Consider the following 13,500-nt stretch of genomic DNA (forward strand, 5'->3'; position numbering starts at 1 on the left):
GCCCATTTAACTCAGCAACAGAAAACATTTTCAATAATTCACACTAAAGCAATTTGAAAACATAATCTTGTCAATCTTCACTAACTAGAACAATACCAGTCAATGTCCAGAAGCAGACTAGGTATGAGTACGTCACCACTACCAGTCTAAGATGCACGCATATTGTGATACAAATGAACAAATTATGAAGCATAAAGCAGCAATGGTACCTCAGAATCAGTCCCATACAGCGTGACACGGTAAACAACAGACACAGACTTGCCATCAGCCGAATACGTTATGTTTCGAACCTCACCAGACCATTCTACAATAGATTGAGAATTTGAAATGTTTTCAGCATTCACAGATCTCAGTGCCCCTTGCAATTGGAATTAAAATCACTTGGTGAAAGAAAAATAGTGAACTTTAACGTACCTGGAGCATGTAAGTTCATAATCCGATTCACAATATGCCTAGCAAGAATGATAAGACAACTTGAAATGTCAGATAACCTTCCTTTCCAAGCACTAAACATTAGAGCTAAACTCTGATTACTACATTATAAATTGGATTAGAGTGGTCCTTACATAACAAATAAAATGTAACGTTGAACAGGACAAGAAAAAGTTCATAAGATAAAAAAAATAAAAAATAAAAAAACTCATACTTTAGATTATTTTAGCCCTTTCAAGATTGTTAACAAGAAGTTTCAGCACCATTCCTGAGTAAAAGAACTATTAAAAAAGAATTAAGTATAATATTATAAAAAGAGGCACCAACAGGGTGCAACCCATGTACAAAAGAAAACCAATATCATCTATACATCAAAAACCTATTCAAAGGTGTCCACAAATCCAAAAATTGGTTCAAGGATGGGCTAAAAAGCATGGACACGGACATTGGCACAAGCATGGACATCGGACATAGTGATTTTGTAAGAATATATGTATTATTGATTGATTGTTTGATTGATAATTGATTTTTTGTATTACAAATCAGAGTGGCATTATATAGGAGAGGGTTTGGGTAGTAGGTGAGGAGTAGTGGAGTGTAGTAGGTGAGTGTGAGTAGTGGAGTGTAGTAGGTGAGTGTGTAGTAGGTGAGTGTGAGTAGTGGAGTGTAGTAGGTGAGTGTGAATGGTAAATTCTAACAGCCCCCCGCAAACTCAAGGAGGATAGAAACTAACCAACTTGAGTTTGAAGAGAGGAACAAAATAATAAAATACATAAAAATAAAAAAAGGATAGGTGACACTGTATGGTCGTGTCAGACCATTGGTGAAGACACTGGATGGTGGTGTCATAACGTTGTAGAGGACACTGTATGGCGGTGTCAGACCGATGTAGAAGACAGTTTATGGGGTCATGTCGGACCGTTGGAGAAGACAGTTTATGGGGTCATGTCGGACCGTTGTAGAAGACAGTTTATGGGGTCATGTCGGACCGTTGTAGAAGACAATGTTGTGACAGTTTACGGAGTCTTGCTGGACCCTTGTAGAAACTAACCGGAATCAATGTCGGGACAGTTTACAGAGTCTTGTCGGACCCTTGTAGAAACTAACCGGAATCTATGTCGGGACAGTTTACAGAGTCTTGTCGGACCCATAAAGGAGCTAACCGGAATCAATGTCGGGACAGTTTACAGAGTCTTGTCGGACCCTTGTAGAAATTAACCGGAAACAATGTCGGGACAGTTTACAGAGTCTTGTCGGACCCTTGTAGAAACTAACCGGAATCTATGTCGGGACAGTTTACAGAGTCTTGTCGGACCCTTGTAGAAACTAACCGGAATCTATGTCGGGACAGTTTACAGAGTCTTGTCCGACCCTTAAAAAAGTCGCACCCTCAAAAGGTGTGCCCAATTTTGTTAAAAGGCGTGCCATCAAAAGGCGTGCCCAATTCATCAAAAGGCGTGCCATCAAAAGGCGTGCCCACTTTATCAAAAGGCGTGCCATCAAAAGGCGTGCCCACTTTATCAAAAAATGTGCCATGAAAAGGCGTGCCAGTTTGTCGGGCGTCAAGAGGCGCGCGATGCGCGTGGCTGCCTTGGCTATATAACTAAGACGAAGGCAGAGGCTGAGGCAGAGAAAAACTGAGAGAAACCTCTGAAAAATCCTTCGTGTTGCTGAGAAAGAGAGTTCCTTGTGCTGAAAAATCCTTCGTGTTGCTGAGAAAGAGAGTTCCTTGTGCTGAGAGAGATTTCTGAGAGAGATTCTGTATAACACTCTGTAAAGACGTTGTATCCAAACCTTCTCTGAAACATCTGAACAATGGCCTCTTCTTCCCGTTCAGCTACCCAGAATACGGCATCCTCATCCCGAGGTCTACTCACTCTCTTTCCCGACCTCAATGAGTCAACGAGAGAGAGAACTGGTGCGGTGGCACTGGAAACTCAACCAAGCGCCCCGGAGTATACTCCGTTGAACTTTCCGATGCGGTCTGTGGAGCAAAGAATGGCAGTGCTGTCGGATGTGGAGGCCAATCAGTATACTTTGAAGGCATGTGTGGAAAGCATGACGGCGGTCACAAATTTGTCGAACCGGCTGCAGAGTAGGACAAATGAGGTGCAGCATTTAAACGCCCAACTGGCTCTGCTCCAACGCATGTATAAGGATGCGCGAGCAGAGATAAGTGTGCTGAAAGCAGAAAATAGGGAGTTGAAGCGGAAGGCCACCGTGATGTTCCGATTTGGAGGTCCGCCATATGCTGTAGTGGAGGAGTATGGGGGAGTGAACGTGCTCGGTGGCGTGGAAAACACGGAGGCAGCACCGTCAAGGGCAGCTCAGGACGGAGGCAAGAAGAAGAGACCGGCGGCAGAGTAGAGAAGAAAATCCTGCCTGTGGATCTGTTTTTTTTTTTTTTTTTTTTTTTTTTTTTTTTTTTTTTTTGGTGTAAAATGGTGATCGGGGTTGAGCCCCTGATATGAATAAAATGAGTTTGGTGTGCAGTTCGTCTTCTTTCTTCTTCCTCTTTTTTTTTTTTTTTTTTTTTTTTTTTTTTTTTTTTTTTTGAATAAGAAAAAATAAAATAAAATAATAAAAAGAAAATAGATAAAAGCCAATTTGTTTGGATGGGTAAGGTGAGAAAGATCGGGGTGAAGGTTTTTTTTTTTTTTTTTTTTTTTTTTTTTTTTTTTTTTTTTAGTGGGATGAATGATGAGAATCATGTGGGGGAAGATATATTCTATATGTTGTGTGGGTGGAGAATATAAAAAAAAAGAAAGGAAATCATGTGGTTGTATTCTGAATTGTTGCCTGGGTGGAGAATAAAGAAAAGAAAGGGAATCATGTGGGTTGATGGCGCAGAGAAATAAGAAAGTCGCTCCAACTTTTGATTTTCTGAGCCCACAAGGAGGCTATGATGACGAGCTGTACTCGGCTATGGAAAGAGCCCGCCGATCACTTCTCATCACTCGAACAAAACATCCAGAGAAAGTCCGACGCTCTGAAGCGCAAGATCGAAACCCTAGACTCTCAGACCAAGGAGTCCCTCCAATTCCTCGAGAAGCGCGAGTCCTCCATCGACGATTCCATCTCGATCGCACTCGACAAGATCCAGGACCGCAAGAATGCCGCTCTCACCTCCGATGAAAATTGCTGCGGTGGCGACGGCGAAGAAGTTGATGATGCCGAGGGCTTGTTGTTGAAGCTTCGATTTTACTGTACGAAAATGGACGCTGAGGGGTTTTGGAGGTTCGTGACGGCGAGGAAGAAGGAATTGGACTCAATGAGAACTCAAATGCCTCTAGCCCTAGCTGATTCCATCGATCCAGCGAGAGAGTGAATGATTTGGGCTGGGCGTGTGGTTTGATACTGGAATCGTTGATCCGGTTTTGGGGAATTCGCGACTTGGAATTTAGGCCAAGTGTGCATGTGAAGCAGAGTCTTAGGAGCTGATCTACTGTGTCGCTATTGTGGTGGAAGACAGTACGGGATGCAGAGAAAAGTTCAGATATGACTTTCTGGCAGAGGAGTGAAGGTATGTGTAGAGGTCCGGCGGGCGGCCAAGGCGAGGCTGCCGCCCGCCGGTGAAGCAGAATGATCAGGTTCTTAACCTTGCTCTGATACCATGTAAGAATATATGTATTATTGATTGATTGTTTGATTGATAATTGATTTTTTGTATTACAAATCAGAGTGGCATTATATAGGAGAGGGTTTGGGTAGTAGGTGAGGAGTAGTGGAGTGTAGTAGGTGAGTGTGAGTAGTGGAGTGTAGTAGGTGAGTGTGTAGTAGGTGAGTGTGAGTAGTGGAGTGTAGTAGGTGAGTGTGAATGGTAAATTCTAACAGATTTTCAACAAAATAGGATATGGACATGGCAGGGATATGACAACAAATATAAATAAACACATTTTTATCCACGAACAACCAAAAATAATGAAAAACTAACATTAACTCAACATGAAAAAAACCAGTCAATCTATAATTTAAAATATGTTACATGGACTCGGGTACATGTATCGGGTGTGGGGGTGTATCCAAACGTCAGACCTTCATAAATTTAAATCTTAGGATATTAAGATACGTATCCAAAATTGGATATGAATGCAGGGACGCATCATACACACATACATATTGCATATTATATAATATTCTTAGAAGAAAATGTTGTAAATTATACAGAAATATACTTGAACTTGAAAAGGATTCAGAAAAAATATCAAATTTCTATATCTAATTCATGTGAGAGGCTAAAATATTGCTTTACTAGCAAATATGAGTTTCTTCTTCTCATATATTGTAACAAATTAAAAGATCTGAGTGTCTAAATTTAGTACGAGTGTCGGACACATATCTCATACCCTTACCCATGTCATATCCGGTGGACACGGGTATTGTGGGGGAAATAGAAGAGTTCATATAACACATACGCAATACAATCACAAACCATTACATCACAAATGTCAAAAGAATTAAAGTTCAATAATGAATAAATCATGCATCAAAAGTACATAAACCCCCACTATTTTGTTTAAGAATTAATATGATGTTGACATTTACCAAAAGAACCAGAAATTCCACAGAACTAACGTGAATGCAAGCATATAATAGGAACATTAGAAAGATGAGAGGGGCAAAGTCGACACATTTTGAAATGATAAAATGTTAGTGTTGGCTGTATTTTGAAACTTCTATCTACAAATAGCCACCGTTTAGTTTTTAGATTAAACAGTGCTCCGATTTGGTAATCCAAATCATTCATTACTCACTTGGAACAAGTGAAGCCTTTGATTAATAAAGAACATAAATTAAAAGGAAATAAGAGACTTAAACATGAACACAATGCATTCATTAAAATTTTAAGGCTTTGATGCCTCAAATTACATGAAACGGTATAAAAAGAGAGGGCTTGGAACCCTTTACCTATAACACACCATGTCTATAAACACAGAAAAAGATTTGCAAATTCTTACACTCCATTTGGATTGAGGGATTTGGTGAGAAAAGAAAAGAAAAGAAATTGAGAGAATGAAATTTCACATCTCTTGTTTGGATGATTAATAGTGCGAGTAATGGTGAGAAATGAAGAGAAATGGTGAGAAAGACAAATCACTCCAAACTTAAGTTTTGTTTCTGGCCCAAAGTGGTGAGAAACAAAGCAAATAAAATAAAATAAAATACCTAAACTACCCCTCTAAATACAAAGCAAATAAAATAAAAAGACACATGTATCCTCTTTTAATCAGCATATCCATCAAAACAGAAGGTGAGAAACCATAATCACTTCCTTTCTTTTCTCATCTCCCAATCCAAACAGAGTGTTAGAGATAATAGGAAAGCCCTACTCATCTGGTCAGCTTGGTCTTTTGCAATTTCATTTATCTCATTTAGCATCACCACCGTAGGCCCTTCACGTGTCATCTCTTGATTGAGCATTTGGCCTCTTATTATCTGCTGACCCCACATGGCATTTGATCTCATCAAGATAATTTCTTGGTTAGAACTTAGAAGCATGAATCCAGTGTTGCATCTTATTCATCTGCTCCGTAGATGCTACTTCTTGATTGGCTTTGAGTTTTGCAAACACATGGGACTTAGATATTTCCCTGTAAGTTTGTATTCCCACCGTAGGCTCTACACATATCATTATCCCAATCAATCCCCAAATCTTTGGTTTAGTTGAAATTTACATGCCAAAAAAATGCCCCCTCTTGTGATTCATATAAGTAGGTTTTTACTACGTGAATCATGATAACTTTAAACTTCTTATTTTTAAAACATTTTGCTTTTATGTGTGGGCTTTCTTTCCATAGGTGACCCTCTTTTTCCTGTGGGCTACTCTTAACTTGGATCATGGGCATTTGCTTTTTGTTTGTGTATGGATCCCTTTTTTATGGGTCTGTTACAGTATGAGGGAAAGTTAATTTTCATAGGCTAACCTCATCATTATCATTTTTTTTTTTTTTTTTTTGGTTTAAGAGTTTCAACTAAACTCTTTCTCAGTGCTTTTTGAAGAGTTGTATAGGGACTTTTATAAACTATTTGCGCAGTCCACCGCCATGGAAGCCAACAGTAACCAGCATCCACCTTTTAGTTTTCCAGGTATGGATTTGTATCCTTTGTCTTTTTGTTTCATCCTTTCTTATTCAACGTTGAGACCTTTATTTTTTCTTTTTCTTTTTTTGGGTCCAGATTCTTTGACTTTCTTGGTCAAGAGAGAAGCAAGAGCTCTGTTCTTCTGTTTTAGGCTGTCACGTACATTTATGTGGGTTATTAATCAAGTATTGAAACCCTTTATCTGAAGTTGTGTAGCTGTTTACTTCGACAATATTCTGGTTTTCAGTTCATCATTAAAAAGACACCCTATTACTTTCTACAGGAAGGCTCACAACTTCAATTTTCAACATATGACATAGAACTTTTTGCAATCATCTGAATATTAAAGCATTGGCACATTATTAGTACAAAGGGAGTGGGAGTACATTCTCAACTCTGATCAATGATCATGAAGCTCTCAAGTACATAAACAGTCAGCAAAAGTTGAATAAGGGGCATCCTAAGTGAGTGAGCTATTTACAATGTTTCACTTTCACATTAAAGCATGAAGTCAGTACTCAAAATAAGGAGGTCGATGATTTAAGCACAAGGGTTTCACTTGTAACAGTAATGAGGGCAGAAATTCTAGAGTTTGACACCTTCAAAGAATTGTACATGAATGATGAATATTTTGGTCCTATCATGCAAGCTGCGGTGGCTGGTGAGTGTAATGATTACTCCATCAAAAAAGGTTTTCTTTTCAAAGGGTCGCAGCTGTGTGTTCGTGACTACTCTTTAAGGGAGAAGATTGTCATTGAACAGCATGCTTTGGGATATTCTGGTTGTGATAAAAGCATTGCATTGGTGAAAGAAAGTTATTACTAGCCAAAGTTGAAGCGCAATGTACCTAGGCATGTTCAGATATACCATATTTGCCAACATTCAAAGAGAGGAACAACCAATGCAGGTGGGTTTATATGCTCCTCTCCCCGACTCCATCCAAACTGCATGGACTGATGTAAGTATGAATTTCGTTCTTGGTCTTCCACGCAGTCAAAGGTGTTAAGATTCAAAATTCTATGAAATATGGACACCTCTCTAGTGGTCACGTACTGGTGTTCAACACGTGCCGGACATAGACACGGAATGTCTCATTTTTTCTTCAGTTGGACATATTCGGGACACATGATGTCCTAATTTTATTTTTTTCACCCGAGTAGCATGTAATGAACTTGATGAGCTTAAATAGAGATAATTGTTAAAAAGTCTAAGCTAAGAAGGGTACAAGTAGGTTTAGTAGATATTTTTTGTTAGTGAAAAGTCCACCTTTTGTTAAATAATTTGGTGAAAAGTACTTTTATTTGTTTTGAAGGACATTTTGTTTCCAATTTTATCCCTTAATTTATCTGTTTACCTTTTTTTATCTATCCACTTTCGTTCACTATCTGTTCAAATTTTTTCCCTATCTGTTTAATTTTTTTTTTAATCTTATATGTTTAATTTTATGATCTTTTCAATTCAAATTTTATTCCTATCTATTTCAATTTTTTTCCCTGAATTTTATATGTTGAAATTTTATCTGTTCAATTTTTTGTATTTTTATTTTTTTCTATCAGTTGAAATATCAAGCCAACCAAATCCTATTTGTTCAAAAATTTATATCTGCTCAAATATTTCTTCTCTCTCTCTCTCTCTCTCTCTCTCTCTCTCATTTGTTCAAAAACATCATCAACAACAACAAATCTTATTTGTTCATCAACAATAACATCATCACCGAATCCTATCTATTCATCATCATCATCATCATCATCATCAACAATATCAAAAAAATTTAAAAAAGAAAACAAAAACAAATTTGTTGGTATCTCTTTCCACTTCCAAAGTAATCGTCTTCCTTGTCAAAGTCTTCCAAGGTATCTCCTTTCATTGAGACCTATGTCAAATATAATATATATAAACACTATACCAGTAAACTTAAAGGGCAAAAATATTAAACAAATACCAACACAAGGTTTTTGAATATGTAAATAGATAATCACTTACAAACACATTCAGTGAGATTCATGATCCAGTAAACACATTTAATTCAACTTTCTTCAGCTAATTCACTAATCATCTCCAATCCTTCACCAATCATTTCATCAAAATTGTAGCAAATCAAGGGAAAAGAAAAATTTCCAACAAGTTAACGATGAAACAAATCCGAACCAAATGTCAAACTCAGATTTGAAGAATTTTTAAGAAGAGTGAAAATTTGAGATGGTTTTCTTTAATAAAAAATGGTTTTAGAAAAAGATTTTTAGGATTAAACCGAAACAAACAAAGATATCAATGTAAAGATTTGATTTGAATCTAGAGATAATGTGCCTGTTTGGCAGAACTTAAAAGCAACTTATTTCAGCTTTCAGTGATGTGTTTGGTTTAGCTTATAGCTTATAGCTTTTTGGAAGTTAAAAATCAGCTTATTCTTTTAGTGGGGCAGGAAATGCTTAATTTATAAGTCAGAAATCAGCTTATGTTCATAATTATAAGCTATAAGCTGTTTAGGCATAAGCTATAGGCACTTTCCCGCAGCTCTACCAAACAAGGCCAATAACAGTGTTTCAGATCAAACTTTTAAAAAAAACAAGTAAATAAATGTAATCACATGAAACAAGCGAGCGATGAAGAAGAATAAGAAGTAAATAACAGTGTTTCAGTTCCAGAGTTTGGAACAATGAGAGAGAGAGAGAGAGATGCTTTTATGGCCGATTAGAGCGCTCTGATGATATGCTAAGAACGCTCCAATACCAAAACAACGCCATTTTGTCAAGTAGAGATCTTCTCTAACTCTGTCAAGCTCTAGATCTAGAAGCTCAACTACCACCACACCGCTAGAGTCCAACACCAACCACCCTTCCCTCGTCGCCGTCTTTCGCTCCTTGGTAGAAGCCGACATAAGAAGATCCAGATTGTCTCACGGCGATGGTGGTGGATCTGGATTTCAAGGCCGGTGGTGGTGAAGCTACGTATCTAGATCTCACAATTTGGATCTCGTGGCGGATGAGGGCAGCGAAGCAACAACGAAGGAGGTGGAGAGGCGACGGAGGAGTAGCGGTTGAGAGAGAAAGAGAGAGGGAGAGAGAGAGAGAGACGAGAGACGAGAGTGATTTTCTATTTATTCACTGCCGTGTCTTTGATATTTATAGAATATTTTGGTCATTTTATCTAAACTTGTCCTTTTGGACAAAGTATTCCAATGCATAGACCTTTAGCCTAACAAAATTGAAATTTGAATTTATGGACTGAGTGCCATAAAATATTTGGCATAAATAAATATATGATATTCTAATATACATCATATAATCAATACATTTAATTATACATATTACATGCAAGGTTTCAAAAAGTGGTGTTACGTAACGGTTGCGGCCGTTACGTAACAGTTGTGACAGGTAGGCATTACCCATTGCACCCGTTTTTGCGGTGTCATGAAAATTCATATGTAACGGCCGTTTTGGTTTTACATAACCACCGTAACGGTGCCGTAACAGCCTGTTACACACATTTACAATATTCTGAACAGCTTTCTTTCAAAAAAAAATAAGTACAGCCTGTTACACACATTTACAATATTCTGAACAGTTTCTCGCAACCAGGCGGGTTTGATACAGTGGTTGAATCCTTCAAGTAAAAGGATTTGCGTTTTCTAAACACAAAAGTTATGGAGTTGTCTTTTCAAGATTGAGAAATGATAATATTCAAATTTTGTTCCTATATAAACTTGGCATATCTAATCAAGAGGGCATATTGAAGTTATCAAATATTTATTTTCATTATGTACTCGTTCGTTATCTATAAAATGATTAATTTTTTTTCTGATAGTAAAAAAATAAAAATAAAAAAGTAGTATCATAAGCTATATTCAGCTTTATCTAGGGTTGCTTGGGTATTTATACTCTACTTAGTTCCTCCTTCATCTCCCTAATTGATCTTGTAATCTTCTATGCACCACTGACACTGGACCAAAAAACCCCAACTTCGCGTTTATTCACAGCCAAAGGTGGACAAGACTCCAAAGGCAACACATCCATCTCTTCACACTTCATAAATTGAGAACTATCCAAGATTGCCAATTCTAATCCACCTTCTTCATACTTCTCCACCAAAGCTCCATCACCCATATTTACCACTCCAATTAACCCCCTCCTCAGCAACAGATTCTCTTAGCACTACCCATATAGTGCCTTCCTCTTCTGATCCTTCTAATTTCACTTGACTTATAAGAGTACTCTCTTTAAAGAGTAAACCATTACTCAAGCTTCTCCTAACATGACTCATTATTAGTGCCACCCAGCAACATATAATGACCAACCCTCAGATAGTACGAATTAATATAGTGAACCTTTCAATGCCTTCTATCATACAATCTGCCAATTGAGTTACTATGGTATGCAATCCATTCAAACCTCTAACACAATCATATATGTAAAATTTAAAAGATATCAACTTGAAATGGTGAAATTAGAACTTTTTAATTTCACCTTGCCTTTGCTAGGGAACTTTCCGGGTCATATAAGTACTATGGCTGTACCATCTCCCGGACCAAAGCGTAACTTAGAAATAAATCCTCAATAAAGATAATTAGAAGATTACATAGGGCATTCTACCTTTACTGAGAGTGATAGTACCTATGTTGAACATTCACATCTCTCTATGAGTGTCTCATTAAACCCAACAATATGCTAATCAAAAAATTAAAAACAAACCCATTAAACCTGTCAAGCAACATTCAAATCAATAAAACATATAATCACAAGACTTAAAAGTAAAAGTAAGCATGATTAATAAATCTAATTAAATAAAATATTCATTTTGTTATTTTTTCAGTTTCCTTTGAGTGGATATGTGATTGTAACTTATTTATCTTTCCATTATAAGGGCAATTCTGTCCATCAAAAGCCCATTGGCCACGAAACCAAGCACATGGCACGCCCTTAAGTATAGAAACTTGAGGGGAAAATGAAACAAAAAAAGGTTCCCTAAATTGTTAGTTGTGCAAAACGATAAGATTGTGTTGGGCCCAAGTTCAAATGTTTGCTCTCTCTCTTGTTGGAAGGGCAATTTCATCCATTCGGGCCTGTTGGCCATTGGACCAGACATACACCATGCCCTTGAGTATAGAAACTTGCCGGGAAAAGGAAATGCAAAATGGTGTTATTGCAAGTTGTGCAAAAAGATAGGATTTTCTTTTGCATACCTTAGCTATCAAAGCACAAAAGGGGCAGTCTTCTTTGAGCCTTACACATACAGTTACTCTCTTATTCATACACGAAATTGAACACACGTTGCGCCTTGATTATAGAAACTTCAGATTAAAGAAACAAAATGCGAAACAATAATGTAGATTGCAAGTTGTCAACAACATATTGAGGTGTGTGCTTACCTTTTTTTCTTTTTTTTTTCTTTTTTTTTGCCTTTTTCTTTATTTCGCTGTGTATTATTATTCTATAGAGGAATAACAAGAATAAGGTGTGGTTGCTAAACCCAGCTTTCTAGAAAACCCGAAAACATGTTGCATTAACGTAGTTTAGGAAATAAGCTCAAAACCGCTAGAGATCTAAATGATTTTTTAGAAAAATCTATTTTTATTAAGAAGAAGCAAACTTGCCTGTTATTCATATAACACAAAGTTTTAGCATCCCCTGCCAGCTAAAGCAGTTAAACATAATGCAAAAGACATATTTCTTAGAAACCAGGTTTCAAATTTATCTATATTCTGTTAATAAGAAAGCATTCAATATTTGCACAATAATATTTTCAAGTTAACACCCTGATTATTTCAATTTACTCATTTTCCGTTGTTTAGTTGAACAAAAAGGGAGTAAAACATAAATAGTTTTGCATCATTTTCTCAAAAATGACATACTTCGAAAAATTGCGTGAGTCAATTCAAAAATTGTAAAATATAAAACAATATTAACGTCGAAACAAATGGACATATGTCTATTTAGCACAGTGAAAAGTACCATTTCTATATAACAAATTTCACAATTTTTGTAAATTCTGTTGAAACATTTTACAGAGAGAGAGAGAGAGAGAGAGAGAGAGAGAGAGGCAGACCAGGGGATGTATTTGACGGGGAAGCCATCAGATTCGGTGCGAACCCTGATGAGGGAATCGGGGACTTTCTTGTTGAGTTCTTTGAGGATTTCAGAGAGAGGGCGGCTGATTCCAGAGGTGGGAACTAGGTCCTCCAAGTCTTCTTCTTTTTCTGATGACGGAATCGAGGACTCTCTCATCGTCGCACCATTCAAAGAAGAAGAAGAAGAAGAAGAGGCCTTGGCTTTGGCAGCAGCGTAACAACGGTTAGAAGAGCTTCGCAAAACCAACAACCATTCCCAACCAGATGACACTGATGATGATGATGATTTTGCTACACACTTCACTCCTCTTGTCAAGAACGACGCCATGTTTGCTTCTCTCTTGCTCTGTCTCTGTCTGTCTCCTCAAGGGTTTAATACCCCCTAGACAACTTTTGTTTTGAGCTCTATTCACTTGTTTCTCTGGTTCCAATCAATTTTTAAAATTTTGAATTTTTTATTTTTATCTTTTTTATTTTTTTTAATTTGTATTGAATTTTTTTTAATATTTTAAACAAATTTTTTACACCTAACATAAATAAAATTAAAAAATATAATATTTGTGAAAAATAATTTTTAAAATTTATAAATATCAAAAATACAAAAAAATACAAAATTTTAATATATTTTTGTATTCTTGTACATTTATTAATTTTTTCAAAATATTTTTTTACAAATACCTTACATTTTATGTATATCTAAGTTCGGTGTTATCTATAAATTAAAAAAAAAAGTAGTTCAAAATATTAAAAAAAATCATTAAAAATAAAAAAAATAAAAAATTTAATTTTTAAAAAATTTAATTAAGTAAATTAGAATCAAACAAGATGATTTTTTTTTTTTTTTTTGGGGTCTATATTTCTTGTGTACCTACGTCAAATGTAAGTCAAAAGCATTTGTTATGCTTAACCATATTCACATCTCA

At 36.6% G+C, this 13,500-nt stretch overlaps 1 protein-coding gene across 3 annotated transcripts in view; it reads right to left on the reverse strand.

Moving 5' to 3' along the window:
- Nucleotides 1–13,011, reverse strand: part of LOC114276268 (DNA repair RAD52-like protein 1, mitochondrial) — a 160,753-nt gene extending 147,742 nt beyond the window's left edge. The window contains exons 1-3 of one of the 3 annotated variants that reach the window (XM_082868864.1): nucleotides 12,556–13,011; nucleotides 415–452; nucleotides 210–304 (exon numbers count right to left, since the gene is read on the reverse strand). In XM_082868864.1, coding sequence (XP_082724990.1) covers nucleotides 210–304; nucleotides 415–452; nucleotides 12,556–12,905 — 483 coding nt within the window. In that variant the 5' untranslated portion in view covers nucleotides 12,906–13,011. The remainder of the gene's footprint in view (nucleotides 1–209; nucleotides 305–414; nucleotides 453–12,555) is intronic. The other 2 variants (XM_082868865.1, XM_082868866.1) reach the window with 2 other exon arrangements.
- Nucleotides 13,012–13,500: the final 489 nt, after the last annotated feature.

Source organism: Camellia sinensis, chromosome 5, assembly GCF_055761805.1.
Source record: "Camellia sinensis isolate YWXY chromosome 5, ASM5576180v1, whole genome shotgun sequence".
In the NCBI taxonomy this organism is placed as follows: Eukaryota; Viridiplantae; Streptophyta; class Magnoliopsida; order Ericales; family Theaceae; genus Camellia; species Camellia sinensis.